General features: G+C 36.3%; 1 protein-coding gene across 1 annotated transcript in view; it reads right to left on the minus strand.

The window, feature by feature from the left end:
- The window catches only part of LOC114054025 (transient receptor potential cation channel subfamily A member 1-like), a 75152-nt gene that overhangs the window by 47683 nt on the left and 10798 nt on the right, over window positions 1–16671 (minus strand). Inside the window, exons 3-7 of the mRNA XM_027877101.1 lie at window positions 15200–15375; window positions 11244–11351; window positions 7542–7650; window positions 7205–7350; window positions 5650–5786 (exon numbers count right to left, since the gene is read on the minus strand). Coding sequence (XP_027732902.1) covers window positions 5650–5786; window positions 7205–7350; window positions 7542–7650; window positions 11244–11351; window positions 15200–15375 — 676 coding nt within the window. The remainder of the gene's footprint in view (window positions 1–5649; window positions 5787–7204; window positions 7351–7541; window positions 7651–11243; window positions 11352–15199; window positions 15376–16671) is intronic.

Raw genomic sequence — 16671 nt, forward strand, 5'->3', positions numbered from 1 at the left:
TCATCATCATCATCATCATCATCATCATCATCATCATCATCATCATCGCCATCATCATCATTATTATTATTTTACAGTCACCATACTTCCAGATTGCTGATGACTTCCTTCTCTGAGCTTTCTGCTGCACTTCTGGTGAGTCCAAGCAATGTTTATAGAGTTATAAAAAGGTCTGCTGGTAAATATTTAACCAAACTCCCAGGAAAAAAACAATAAAACATATGTGCACACACTTTTCAGTTTTATCTGCATTATTAACACTTTCCTAAGTCTAGACAATCAACAAAACAATAAATCAGGCACAACGCCTGACACATAGTAAGTTTAACAAATGCTTGTGGACTGATTGATTTGTAGCACTGCTGATTTTTGGGGTGTAAATGCTCACACTGAAGATACAATAAATAGGCTCTGTAAGCTAATTAGAGGTGGTTTTGGCACACCCCTCTCTATAGTACTCTGGTGGGTGATCTTATAAAAATCTGTAGAAATATAAAGAACAGCCTCAGTAGGGTATGGGCAGTCTTGGACAGATTGGGTTATAAGAAATTGGATCTACCAAAGGGACACCCCTATGTCTAGCCATACCAAGGTGGGGTCCCAAGGCTCCATCAGACAGGTAACAAACTATTTCAATCTGACATCATACATCCTTGAATTAGTTACAGATACCCCAGGCTAGTTTCAGTCTCACTATGGAGGGCATGAACCTGATCTAAGATCCTAGAGAAACAGTTGTCATCCATCCTGAGATAAAATGCACACTTTAAAGCCTTACACTGAAAACTAGTGTACTATACATAGATTTCATGTAACTGACTGGTCATGGTACATAATGTAGAGGTCACCTGTGAATTACTTCTCAGGAAAAAAAAAACACAACTAACTTGGTGAGCATCAATATATAAAAAGTGAATTTTTACCAAAGTCAAAAGGCTGACTTCTATATATCAACCTAAAAGAAAATTTGGATAATAACTAATGTTGACAGAGCATTATAAGGCTGGCAAAATATCTTACATAGACTAATTTGTTTGAGCCTGAAAGTACTACATGAATTATTGTCCCCACATGAGGAATCTGAAACTCAGAGAGCTTAAGCCCCTCAATTCAGTTTTCCCTCTGAAGTCACCTATAATTTGTTGTTAAGTCATTTTTCGGTTGTATATGACTTTTCAAGACTCCATTTAGTGTTTTCTTGGCCAGACGCTAGAGTAGTTTGCCACTTCCTTGCCCAGTTCATTTTTACAAATGAGGAAACTAAGGCAAACAAGATTAAGTGAATTGTGCAGGGTCACACAGCAAGTAAGTATCTGAGGTTGATCTGAACTCAGGTCTTCTAATTCCAGGCCTGGCACACTATCCACTATGCCACCTAGCTGCCTACCTACAATTTAGCCCATATACATTTTGTACATAGATAGGGTAAGGAAGGGAGGGAATAAGCATTTATATAGCACCTAACCCATGCCAGGCACTGTGCTAAGTGCTTTATAAATATAAAATTATTTGATCCTCACAACAATCCTGTGAGCTAGGCTATTATTATCCCTATTTTACAGTTGAGGAAACTGAGTGAAATAGAGGTTAAATGACTTGTCCAGGATCACACAGCTGCTCCGTAACTAAGGCCAGATTTGAACTCACATATTCCTGACTCCAGGCCAAGCACCTTATCCCACTGTTGATCGTATATTGTCTTCCTCGCTAGAATGTGAATTTTTAGAGGGCAGGAACTATTTTTGAGTCTCTTTGTATCCACAGTGTTCTACAGCAGACATTACACATTTAACAGATGTTTGCTGACTTGACTTAAGCAATTTTTTCCCGTGGTCATGCAACTAATCAGTGTTAGAGGCAAGATTTGAATCCATGCCTTCTTTCTATCTGGCCCAACTCTCTATCCACTAAGCCATTTGGCCTCTCGATATTTTGTACCAGGAAAATTTTCAATAAAAACAAACCAAACAAATTCATTTAAATGAAAGGATAAGGGGACTAGTTTGTTATCAGTAAATGTTATATATATGTACATATATATATACACACACACATATATGTATGTACACATTAATATAATGTGTATATGTATATATACACATACACATTTACATATACATATATGCTGTATATTTATATATGTGTGTGTATATACACATACACATACACATACACATACACATACACAGTATACCTATACTAACAGGTGAAAAGAATATAAATATTTATTCAAATATACTTACAAGGGCCTGTGGTCACCATTTCTGCTTTTTAAAAAAATTTATTGATTTTTAGTTTTCAACACTCACTCCCACAAGATTTTGAGTTCCAAATTTTCTCCCCATCTCTCCCCTCCACTCCCACCCCAAGTTGGCATGCATTCTGAATACCCCTTCCCCCAATGTGCCCTCACTTCTACCACCACCCCCCTTCTCTTATACCCTTCCTCTTCTATTTTCCTGTATAGCGGGATAGATTTCTATACCCCACTGCCTGTATATCTTATTTCCCAGTTTCATATAAAAAACAATTTTTAACATTTGTTTTTAAAACTTTGGGTTCCAAATTCTCTCCCTTCCTTCCTCCCCACCCACCCTCATTGAGAAAGCAAGCAACTCAATACAGGTTATACATGCATAGTCATGCAAAACACTTCCATAATAGTCATGTTGTGAAAAACTAACTATTTTCTTTCATCCTATCCCACCCCTCATTTATTCTATTCTCTCCTTTGACCCTGTCCCTCCTCAAAAGTGTTTGCTTCTGATTATCCCCTTCCCCAATCTGCCCTCCCTTCCATCACCCCTCCTCTCTTATCCCCTTCTCCCCTATTTTCCTATAGGGTAAGATAGATTTCCCTACCCAATTCAGTGCATATGTTATTCCTTCCTTAATCCAAATCTGATGAGAGTAAGATTCACTCATTCCTTCTCACCTCCCCCCATTTCCCTTCCACTGTAAAAGCTTTTTCTTGTCTGTTTTATATGAGATAATTTACCCCATTCTACCTCTCCCTTTCTCCTTCTCCCAGTATAATTCTCTCTCACCTCTTAATTTTATTCTCTAGATATCACCCATTCATCTTCAACTCACCCTGTGCCCTCTATCTATCAATCTATCAATCTATCAATACATATAATTTTTTCCCTCCAACTACCCTACTATTGACAAAGGTCTCATGAGTTGCAAATATCATCTTTCCATGTAGGAATATAAACAGTTCAACCTTAAAAAGTCCCTTATGATTTCTCTTTCCTGTTTACCTCTTCATGCTTCTCTTGAGTCTTGTATTTGACAGTCAAATTTTCTATTCAGCTCTGGTCTTTTCATCAAGAATGCTTGAAAGTCCTCTATTTCTCTGAATGTCCACTTTCCCCCTGAAGAATTATATTCAATTTTGCTGAGTAAGTGATTCTTGGCTGTAATCCTATCTCCTTTGCCCTCCAGAATATCATATTCCAAGCCCTCTGGTCCCTTAATGTAGATGCTGCTAAATTCTGCGTCAACCTGATTGTGTTTCCACAATACTTGAATTGTTTCTTTCTAGTTGCTTGAAATATTTTCTCCTTGACCTGGGAACTCTGGAATTTGGCTGCAATATTCCTAGGAGTTTTCCTCTTGGGATCTCTTTTAGGAGGTGATTGGTAGATTGTTTCAATTTCTATTTTACCCTCTGGTTGTAGAATATCAGGGCAATTTTCCTTGATCATTTCTTGAAAGATGATGTCTAGGCTCTTTTTTGAATCATGGCTTTCAGGTAGTGTAATAATTTTTAAATTATCTCTCCTAGATCTATTTTCCAGGTCAGTTGGTTTTACAATAAGATATTTCACATTGTCTTCTATTTTTTTCATTCTTTTGGTTTTGTTTTACATTGTCTTGATTCTTATAATGTCACTAGCTCCATTCTAATTTTTAAGAAAGTATTTTCTTTCATGAACTTTTGGACTTCCTTTTCCATTTGGCCAATTCTGCTTTTTAAGGCATTCTTCTCCTCATTGGCTTTTTGGACCTCTTTTGCCATTTGAGTTAGGCTATTTTTTGAGGTGTTATTTTCTTCAGTATTTTTTTTGGGTCTCCTGTAGCAAGCTGTTGACTTGTTTTTCATGATTTTCTTGCATCACTCTCATTTCTCTTTCAAGTTTTTCCTCTACTTCTCTTACTTGCTTCTCAAAATCCTTTTGAGCTCCTCCATGGCCTGGGACCAATTCATATTTTTCTTGGAGACTTTGGATGTAGGAGTTTTGACTTTGTTGTCTTCTTCTGATAACATGTTTTGATCTTCTTTGTCACCAAAGTAAGATTCTATAATCTGATTTTTTTTGCATTGTTTGCTCATGTTCCCAGCCAATTACTTGACTTTTAAACTTTGTTAAAGTAGGGCTCTGCTTCTAGTGTGGAGGGTGTATTTTCCCAAGCTTCATGGTTTTGTGTAGCTGTTTTCAGAGATACTTCTAGGGACCTATAAATTTTCAGTTTTTCCAAGGTGGTATGATCAAAGGCAAGGTGTTTACTCCTTTCCTAGTCTGTGCTCTGGTCTATGAGTGACCATAAGCACTCTCTTCTGCCTTTGAACTTTGAGGAGTATTCCCTCTCCACCACTGCCACAAGCTCCACCATGCCAGCACTAGCCCCAGGACCGCCTCCCGGGACTGTGACTCAGTTCTAAGCAGGGGCAAAGCAAGAGAATCCAGCCTCAGCACCAGCAAAGAGATCCCTGCAATACCCCTCTGATCAGCTGCTTGATACCCCCACAGTCTGTGGGCCTAGAGTTCTGGAAGCAGTCATTGCTCTGGGGCTGTGCCGAGACTGGGGTTGGAAGGCACTCCACTCTCACACAGGTCCAACAGACCTTTCCTACTGACCTTCTAAGTTTTCCTTGGCATTTGTTGGTTGAGAAGTCTGGAAACTGCCACAGCTGCCCATGATTCAGTCCCCTGAGACCTGCTCCAGTTTGCTGAGGCCAGGTCTTTGCCTGTGCAATCCATACTGAACTGCGCTCCACTTCCAGCCTGGCACAACAGACTTTTCCCATCAACCATCCAGGTTGTCTTGAGTGGGAAATTTGTTTCACTCTGTCTTTTTGTGGGTTCCTTTGTTTTAGAATTTGTTTAGAGCTATTTTTACAGGTATTTGGAGGGGTTTGGGGGAGAGTCCATGCAAGTCACTCCTTTTACTCTGCCATCTTGGCTCCACTCCCCATTTCTGCTTTTGAATGAAGAAAAAAAATTACCATGAAAGAGAAAAATGAGAACTTTGCCCTTGATTGTAAGTGAATAAGGAGGCTGGAAGGTCTGTTAAGAGTTTATAGTCAAGAGTATGGTACACAGGTTAATTGTTGCATAAGGGCCTTCTTTTGTATCTAGGTGATACACGGTTCAACTCACTCACTGGTGTCAAAATCTCAATGGCATTTGCTGCTAGATTGCCACTAGACACTTCTCTCTTGTGAAAATCTATTTAACTTCCTACTTTGATTCCAGAGAGAAATAGTACCTCTAATTAACTAATTAGGATGAACCTTAATTCTCCATAGAGCTAATTTAACCATGTGTTTCATCTGTGTAGTCATTTTAGTGTAAGGTGGTTTAAAAAGCAAAAGTACAAAGACCATGAAACAATAACCGGGAGAAGAAAAAATCTTCTTACCTGTGAAGCAACGTCTCATTATTTCCATCTACTGTATTAATAATATCATCACTGCCAGAATAAGAGGATATCATCAGTTTTACAATCTCAGTTGCTCCCTGAGTGGCAGCAAAATGAAGAGCTGTGCATTTCCCATTCTATAAATAGGAATGTAAAACAAAAAGAAAAAGAAAAAGAAAGTTTGGCATAGAAGGCACAATTTAGTGATATAAGATCAACTCAGTGGCCTCCATTTTTATATCTTGGTAAGCTTTAGGTTTATATCTTATCTGTGGTTTTTGAGCCTCAAAGTTAAGGAATATTTACATTGTGTGGAATGGCCTCATTCTCCCAAATTAAAATGGTAAAAATCAGCATCTTAGAAGGAAATTCATAATTCGTCTCATCTAGCTTCTCACACAATATAATGATTTTTATTAATACATCTGGTAGATAATCATCCAGAATCTACTCAAATGCTTAAATCATGGGAAACTTCTTATTTTTATTAGATCAGTCATTCCATTATTGGACATTCCTTGTTGGAAAGCCATTTCTTATGCTAGGCTGAAGTGCATTCCTCAATATCATCTTCTCACTCAACCTACTTCTACCTTCTGAAGTGACACAGGAAAATGACAATAGTTTCTACATTACAATAATTCAAATATTGGAATATCACCATAACACAGAATTATATTAAAATGTCCTCATTCTCTTAGTTTCCTATTCCTTAAACTAAACATCCACAGTTCCTTTAAAGATTCCTTTTTGGGAATGTATTTCAAATCCATAGCCATCCTAATTCACCCACCTTTACATCCGCTATTATTTTTTTTTCCAGACCCACCATTTCATTATTGTAGGGAGCTCCTGATGAAGAATATCTTTCTCTCCCTTCCCCTCGATTTCACTTATGCTCTCAACCATGCAGATCAGTAACTTTCCACTTAATCTTAGAACAGTGCCTAGGGCACTAGAACATTAAGTGACTTGCTTCAAATGATTTGATCAGTATATATCATAGGCAAGATTTAGACCCAGGTAGTCCTAACTCCAAAGTAAACACTCTACCCACTACACCACACTATCTTTATTAATAAATTTTCTAAATCATGGCATCTAGAACTGTACTTATATTTTAGATATGGTTTGATTTGGACAGAATATTACTTCCCTTGATGTAGATATAATGCTTTAATTAATATAATCTAAGACTAATGATGTTTTAATTACCATAAATATGTTCATTATTCATGATAAATGAATTTGCTAAACATTCAGCTAATTTTAAAATCTCTTTCTACTTCTCTTTGCCACCTAACATCATGGCAGCAGGACTGGTTATCTTTTTTCCCCTAATGTAACCATTATTTAGAAGCTATTTTATGTTTTAAGAAGTCCTTCACACCCAACTAAAAGCTTAACTTTTGACTTTATTCTGCTTTGCTTATGTTTCATTTATTACTATATTCATTTACTCCTTACTCAGTGATCATGGAGCTATAAACATACTTGGGAAGCAATTTATAAAAATAAAATATATAACTGTGATTAAAAAAGTATGAAAAATTACCTCCTCTAGTGTAATATGTGCTCCATTTTTCAGGCAGATTTTAATCATTTCTAAGTCACCACTTTGAACAGCAAAATGGAGGGGACTTGCTTTTTTATTATTGAGAAAATTAATTTGGCTTTGCCTGGAATATCCTTGTTCTTCACCTTCAGAAGAAAACCAAATGGAATATTACTTAAATATATAATCTGAAATGTCACAAAATATGAAAAATAAGAATAAAATCTTACCTATATGCATACAGTAAGTGTTGTTGAAAAATAATATAAATCACAATATCCATTGAAGGAATAGTAAGTTTATTATTGCTATCTACTACATAAATGCCTTTACTTACCAAACTTTAACAATATTTCCATGCATTTCTTGGAACCTGAAAAAGCAGCTGTGTGCACTGGGTAACATCCAAATTTGTTTGGTTTACATATTTTTGCCCCATTATCCACCTGAAAAAATCCAGAATGAAGTCAAATTATATAGTCCCCAGTGGGAAGTTGGGTAAAAATGGATAATGGTTCTCGTCTCTTCTTACAGACTATTTAGCCAGTACTAAGGTTCAAGCACAGTAGTTAGATTCGTTGCTAAATGAAAAATGTCTAAGAAAAACTTCAGGAAACCAGATAAAAACCATTAAAGACAGAATTCTGTTACCTAGGGTGGGATACGGCAGCATAATAAAAATTATCAAAAGATGAAACAAATAAGGTAGAGATAACAATTCAGACTTCAATGGAATCTTCTTTGAACTCTTTAGCACAATGAAGTCGATTTCCAATAAGATCACTATTCTGTTTTTAAAATGTCACTCTGTCACTTCAACTCTAAATCCTTCTTGTTATTATACAAAGGAATATACTCAAGGAAGGCCCTAATTAAATGCATTTATCTCAATTAAAACACAGTATCAAGAGGCTAGTGCTGTTGCTGAATCATAGAAGCCCTTTCATGGAGAAAGCTTATATTTAGGAAATGATTTTCTACTACCCCTTTCCAAAATACATTTAACATAGATTGATAGTAAAAACAGAATTGATTGTTTTTAATTAATTATGTTTCATCATTTCACTCACTGGTAGGGAAGAATGAATTAGTTTAAAAGTGGCCTGCAAGAGAAAGGAAGAATATAAACTATAAGGCTAGATAATCCTCAAAGTTGCTTTTGTGTCCCTGAACATTAAGTTAGTCACCTTCCAGGGAAGGTAAAGATTGGATAAGCCTTTAATTTGGGATTTTATTAATATTCCTTTTAAAATATGGCATCTACAAATTTATAAGAGTAAGAACCACTCCCCAACTGATAAATGGTCAGAGGATATAAATAGGCAATTTTTAGAAGAAGAAATTCAAGCTATCAATAGCCATGTGAAAATGCTCTAAATCACTGACAATCAGAGAAGTCATATTAACACAACTCTGGAGTGTCACTTCACACTTATCAGATTGTCTAGGATGACAAAAAAGGAAGGTGACAAAAGTTGGGGAGGGTACTGTGGGAAAATAGGTTATACTATGACCTAGTCCAATCATTTTGTAAAGCAATTTGGAATTATACCCTAAAAGATATGAAACTGTACCTACCCTGTTACCCAGTGACTCCAGTGAGATCAAAGAAAGAAGGAAAGGATCCACTTGTACAAAAATATTTATAGAAACTCTTTTTGTGGTGTCAAAAAAAACTGGAAACCAAAGGGATGCTCATCAATCAGGGAATAGTTGAACAAGTTAGGGCATATGAATTTTGTTGTTAGGTCATTTTTCAGTCATGTCTAACTCTCCATGACCCCATTTGGGTTTTCTTGGTAAAGATATTGGAGTTTTTGTCATTTCCTTCTCCAGTTTATTTTACAGATGAGGAACTAGGCAAGTAGGGTTAAGTGACTTGACCAGGGTCACATAGCGAGGAATTGTCTGGGGCTAGATTTGAATTCATGAAAGTGAGTCATCCTGATTTCAAGCCTCATGCTCTATTCACTGTAACATCTACCTGCCCCATAAGAATGTAATGGAATATAATTGTACTTAAAACAATAATGAAGGACATGGTTTCAGAAAAACCTTGGAAAACTTATATTAACTGATACAAAGAGATATAAGCAGACTCAGAAAAATAATAGCAATATTGCAAAGATAATTAACTTTGACAGGGCAGCTAGCTAGCAGAGCAGATAGAGTGTTCAGCATGGTGACATCTTCATGTGTTCAAATCTGGCCTCAGACACTTACTACCTGTGTGACCATGGGCAAGTTATTTAATCCCTGTTTGCCTCAGTTTCCTCATCTGTAAAATGAACTGGAGGAGAAAATGGCAAGCCTCTCCAGTATCTTTGCCAAGAAAACTCCAAATGGGGTCACAGAGAGTAAGACATCACTGAAACAAATGAACAGCAATAAATCAACTTTGAGTCCAAAGGACTCATGAAGAAACATGGTATCTACCTCTGAAGCTGATAGAGTCAGAGTGAAAATTGAAGCATACTTTATTCTTTCTTTTTCTTTCTTTCAGACATGGCTAATGCAGCAATTTGTTTTGCCTGACTATTCTTATTTGTGGTATTTTTTCTTTGCCTTCTTGATAGATGGGAAATGAGAGTAGCAAGGAAGAGAATTCAGAACTGAAAACAGAATTGAAAATAAAATATAAGATAAAAATGATACCTAGTTTTGAACACAAAGGTCCAGAAGTATTCTGACCAGCATAAAATAAGATATCATTAGCATTTCACTTGTTTTGCTTCTATTAAAGCAGTCCTAGTTTACATTAACTTTGGAAAAAAAATACATCACCATGCTGACTCCTACAGGGGCCAACTAAGACCCCTAAATCTTTTTTCTCATTCATTGCTGTTAAACTGTGACTGGTGCAGTTGGTGTTCTGGAGAAGTTGAATTCATGAATTTAAGATTATGACCTCACAATGATCTCTATTAAATTTCATTTTGTTAGTTTTGTATAGTTATTTATTCATTGATTTAAAAAAAGAGGATGTAGATGAGATGATCTCCTAACATCCTTCTAACTCTAGGTCCTTTGATCTTATGATCTAGGCACTTTAGATCTTCTGGGAACTTTATTCCATCATCCAATGTATTAGCTATCTCTTTCTGCAAAATTCATAGGTGTGCCTTCACCAAAAAAGTTAAAAATGTTGAATACAATGAGGCTCAATAAAAAGTCATGTATAAGATATCTTCCTCTAGGCTGACAACCATTAGTTAGTACTCTTTAGTATGATCATTATTCCAGTTATAAATGTACCTAGATGGACTATCATCTGACCATATATTTTCATTTCTTCATCTTTCCCGCTAAGGTATTAGGAGAAACTTCACCAAATCCCTTGTTGAAATCCAGACAGACTGTGTTTTTAGCAATACCCTAATCATGCAGTCTAAAATAATAAAATACTAGAAAAAAAATTGTGTGCACCTTCTATAATAAGTGCTAATGACAACTCATAATTTCTTAATACTTTAGGGACTACAAAGCACTTTCTCTGTAACAGGTCTATGAGGTCTATAATGCAAATATTATTACCTTAAAGTTCAATGATGTGAAGTGATTTGCTTAAAGTCATAAAACTTGTAAATATCAGAGCCTAGTTTTGAAAAATGGACTCCTGATTCCAAGTCCAGAGTTCTTTTTACTATACCAGGTGCCATCCTAACACAATACTTTGCTAGTTTGAAACTGAGCTATCAACCTACTGTGGAAATCTCTGGCTCTAAACTGATATATTTTTGACTTCAAGTCCAACACTGTATCATCTAGCTGCCAATATTACTTCCGTTGAGGAAATGATTATGGCACTTTGAACAGGATAGTAACATAAACTCAACTTCAAAAAATCCATAATAGCCACAAGACTTTTTCAATAGTTGTGGAAATGCTACATTCTGGTCATCGCAAGAGTTAAAAACAAAGTCCCTGCTAAGAATACTTTCAAGATGCTTTGGTCACATCATATACATAATGGCAACCATTAACAGTATACACTGAACTAAAATAGAGACCAATGAAAAAATAAAATCATGATACAAACCAAGAGTTTTAGTGCTTCACTATTATCTTTGGAGCAGGCCAGCAACAGGGGTGTGTTTCCATTTTCTCCTATCAAATTAACATCAGTACTACTATTCTCAATCAAAACCTATGTAAAGAAGAAAATAAAATTATCAAGAATCAAAATTACAACTTATTTAATGAATGTAAAATAAGCATTCACAAAAGCTTTATTTAAAAATCAAGTAAGGTTTATATAGTAATTTTTACATTTATGGAGTGTGAACCCTATTTGTTGATGATATTCCAAAATCAAAGCTACTCAAGGTCAGCAAAGATCTCATAGGTCAGCTGGTCATTTCATTAGGAGATTCTAGAAGTAGGAGTGATGAAGAAGTGGCTACCTAGTCTTCTCTTTCAAACCTTACTATTATTTGATCTATTAACAAGAGCAAAGGAGTAGGAATAAAATAGGACTAAGACCATAAATCAATTACTTCTATAAACTGAAATGCTGGAATTAATGGCTCTTTGAAAATTTGGGTCATTCCTGGATGAATCCAAGAGTTATATTCAGGGAAGTATGCTGAAGGTACCAGTTTGCTTCGGACCTGGAAGTCATATCAGTTTTATAACCATACTAGGGATTTCTGTCAAGTTGAAAATGCTACAAAGGTTATGTTTTAATATGGATTCCTTGGGTCTACTTTGTGGTGGGTCTAAACAGATGATTTCCAGATCTTTGCCCAGCCTCTACCTCACCTAACCTCCAATCTCACATCTCCAAATAACTGTTAGAAATCTCAAACTAGATGTCTCAGACATCTTAAGTTCAATATGTCCAAAATTGAACCCATTACCTTACTTCCAAAACCTTCCATTCTTCCTAACTTCTCTATTATGATCAAAGATACCTCCATCATCCAGGCTCTCAATTTAAGTGACATCCTTGACTCCTCACTCTTTTACTCCCATATCCAACCAGTTGCCAAATCCTATCATGTCTACCTTCATAATCCCTCTCATATCTGCCCCCTTCTCTCCTGACAACATCCTGAAAGGCCCTCATTACATCATGACTAAACTATTGCAATGTCCTATTTGGTTTCCCTATCTCAAGTCTTTCCCCAATCTAGACCATTCTTCACCCAGCTGCCAAAATGATCTTCCTAACTGTGATATGACCTTATCATTTCCCCCACCTTAATCAAATCAAGTGGCTACCTATTGACTCCAAGATCACATATAAAATTGTCTGCTTAGCCATTAAAACTCACATAATACAGCTCCTTCCAAAACTCCAGTCTTCTTGCATTTTACTACCCACCACCTGCTCTACAATCCATTAACACTGTCCTCCTTCCTATTTCTTACACACTAACACTCCATCTTCTGACTGAGCATTTTCACTGACTATCACCTATGCCTCAAATCTTCTCCCTCTTTATCACCTGCTTGTGCATTCCCTGGTTTGTGTCAAGGCCCAGCTAAAATCCCACCTTCTATAAAAAGCCTTTCATAATGCTTCTCAATGTTAGTGCAAAATGCTAAGCCCACTGATAATCATCTTCAGTTTACCTTGTATTGTCTTGTTTGTAAGTAGTTGCTTAGAGTGCTTGGTTATGTACTCGATAAATGCTTGGACTTAAATCCCTAGGATCAACCCAAATCCCTAATACTCCTCAACACCAGGTCCCCAGGCTTTTTCTTGTTTAGTCCGACAGCCTTAGTATGAGGAGATGAACAACATCAACTTCTAGAAGAAAACAGTAACTAATATTTTTATAGTGTTTAAGGTTTACAAAACACTTTACATATATTATGGAGATGGAAGAAGACAAAGAAATGAAGGCATAAGATAAGCAATGAGGGAAGAGAGAAAGATGAAATAGGGCAGTGAGATGCAGTAGAAAATACATCATATTGTTAGGAATTTTTTTAATTTCCCATTTGCCTTACTTATAAAATTGAAATTATTAAAAGGTCAAATGTTATCGGTCAGTTTTAAAAGAAAAAAATGAGAGTCTTATTATTGTTTTGATCCAGACATATGATTAATCAATATAGAAACTCCTGATATCAGTTCAAATCCACAACTTGTCTACAATTTTTTAATTTTTACTTTTTGCCAACTCTGTGACTTCGTCTGAGTTGGAAGCTCCCACCACTAAGACAGAATGTTGCCTGCTGTATCTTAGAGAGTTTCCCAGGGGGTAACCAAGAAATGAAATAATGTGTACAGTGTCACACAGACAGGATAAGTCAAAGGTGGGCCTCAAAACTAGATCATCTTGGTTTGACGGCCAATCCGCTATCGAGAATGCCAGGTTGCCACTCCATGTCCTATGACTAGAGGTGCCAATGGTTACAAGGTAAGCTAAATAAGCCACCATTTTTAAGGTTTTTGTTTTGTTTTTTAATCAGAAAATGTGTTCCAGGTTTGAAATATGGTCCTTCCTACACTGACAGGACTATTTCTACTTCAGTCAATGTGATATTCCAATACTGAAAAAATGATGACACAGAGGTATATATATTTTATAGAGATTAATGAAGTTCTTCTGTCATGACAACTTTGAGAGGCAAATAATCCAATTATTATTTTCCTCATTTTAGAGGTGAAGAAACGAGGCTGGGAGAGGGTAAGTAATTTATCCTGGATCACAGAGTTAGTAAATAAAAGACCTAGGACTTGAAAGGAGGTTACTCCTCACTCCATGGCCAGCACTCTTTTGTATATGGGACTGCGATATCTGATATCATTAGAGGAGAATGGCAGAGAATGTAACCTTTCTGCATATCATTTGGAGCAACTTTTGTGCACATTTTTAAAAAAATCCTATAGAGAGCATGCATCCAACATGTTGGAGGTCTTCTAGTCCACTCAATATGTCAATGTACAAGTTCTATTATCCCTCCCTTTGGCTATATGACCAGTTAATCTTCTCTCTGTTACCTCCAGAATCAAATATAAAAGCAACTATTTGAAATTCAGAGCCATTTATAATCTGCCCCTTTCCTACATTTCCCAATCATCTCATACCTTATTCCTCCTAACATACACCACCTCCAGTGACACTAGCCTCCTTGTTGATTCTTGGAAATTGACACTCCATCTTCCAACTCTGGGCTTTTTCACTGATTGCCCTTCAGTCTGAAATTCTCTTATCCTCATTTTCATCTCCAACTTCCTTCAAGTCCCAGCTAAAATCCCAGCTTCTATAAGAAATAATCCTTCTTCATGCTAGAGACTTCTCCCAAATCATTAGCAACAACTTATCCAGTATACATCTTATTATTACAAAGTTGATTACATGTTGTCTTTCCCAGTAGACTGAGAACTAGGCCTTTTTTGCCTTGTCGTTTTATCCTGAGTAGTTTTCATGGTAGCTGGTATTTAATAAATGCTTGTGACTTGATTTGACTTGATCCTTCTGAGTTAATTAGTTTTTAATGCATGACTTAATGCATCTTTTAATCCATGAAACATAAAAAATATATATGCATACATATACATGCATATACACATACATACATACACATGCACACATGCACACATATATACATACACACATATACATATATGTATACGTGTACGTGTGTGTATATATATTGGCCTTCTGTCCTGTGTGATCCTACTCTACCCCCTTTTCTGTTTTCATGATGATGGTGTGATTCTGTCAACCATTGCAGAAAATGATACTATGAATGACCATTTCCAAGAGCACTGAAAACAACATTGCTAATTCCCATGCTATTCAGAGGGTGATTCATTTAAGTTGTTTAGAAATGTTCCTAGTCACATGATTTCTATTTATTCTGAGTTGGCAGGTCAATCTGATCCACCTTCAGAAACCACATTTTGAAAACGATTTATGAATTGTACATACCCAGGCATACCCACACACTTTACACACACACACACACACACACACACACACACACACACACACACTTTAGACACAAATACGTCCATACGTCTGATGGCAGCCTTACCTTCACTATTTCATTATAAAAACATTGAATAGCTAGGTGAAGGGGTGCCACCAAATTGTTGTTGCAAATGTTTGGATTAGCTCCTTTGCTGAGAAGAAACTTAACATTTTCAACCTGTTTTTTTTCAGTGGCCCAGTGCAAAGGGGTATTTCCTGAAATATCCAGTACATTCAGTCCTAGGAGAAAAAAAAAAGCAGCATAAAATGCAAGCAATACACTTTCCTCTGGCTATACTGTATGATGTATAAAAAGTTCAAGAGACATAGTTTCTGGGTAATTAATCATTTTATTAATCATGTTAGTAGATAATTAATAAAAGGAGTCAGTGACACTCTCAAATGCCAAAGACCAATCATGGAACCCACTGAATGCTTATATGCCCTTGGAAGAATGAGTGTTCCTGTCTAATGGTAGACATCTCTAGGGCAGGGGGTAGGGAGAAGGAAGAAAAAAGGAAAAAAATGTATATGATAATTTTGTTGTACATTTGAAAGGAATAGCAAGTTGTGCATAGTAGATTTGCAGTTTCATGTGCAATCATATTTTTAATTATACTGTTTTAGAAATGTTTGTTTTATTCCATAAATTAAAAATAAAATAAATTTTAAATAAATTAATGAGAATAGTGAAAAGTATAACGAGAGGTAGGTTTATTCTAATGAGGGGCTAGGGGACTTGACTCTGATAACTCAGTCTTGGGCTAAGAGATTTATCTCTGATCTAGGCTACCCCTGCCTAGGGCAATCTAGACAAAAGGGTTTCCACCTCTGCTCAGACCTGGCTGACCAGAACACAATCGGCCAGAACTCACCTTAGATTAAATCCTTTATAAGGTTTTCTAGTTCAGTGGGGCAGCAACTCCCACCTAAGAGCAAAACACATGTACCCTAGGGATTTGGGCAATCTCATCCATCAAATGTTCTTCAGATGTTGGCTTGGCCTAGTAGAGCCTGAGGATCTGGGAAGGGAAAAATCACCTGGATCTTCCCAATAATTGAATATTTAATAATCATTTCTCTCAAATGACTTAATAAAAACACAATCAGCTTCAGCCCTCTATCAACAAATCAACAAGTTTTTCCTGAATGCCTACTGAACATAAGGTACTAAGAGACAGTGATCAACATAAAGAAAACCAAGACCCAGTCCCTACCAAAGGAAGAGACAACTGAACATTTCCCAGTGAAGTTTGCTTTGTGTTTAATTTGGAGAAATTCACCCCTTAGGGAACAAATATCTTAGCTCAAAAAGATTTCCTAACATATTTCACAGGGGAATGCATCTAATTTTTTTATATTTTACATAATTTAAACATTGTAAATCTATGTCTATATCTACACAGACAAATGGGTATAGAGAGAAGTAATCTAATTGGCTGCTGAGTGGAACTATTATTTCATTGGTGTAGGGACTGTTTGAAGAGGAACTCTCTTTAGCAATGCAGATTGGCATCTGCCCTGCAGGTTACGGTC

This window comes from Vombatus ursinus, unplaced genomic scaffold (assembly GCF_900497805.2).
Source record: "Vombatus ursinus unplaced genomic scaffold, bare-nosed wombat genome assembly UNPS02014812.1, whole genome shotgun sequence".
Classification (NCBI taxonomy): Eukaryota; Metazoa; Chordata; class Mammalia; order Diprotodontia; family Vombatidae; genus Vombatus; species Vombatus ursinus.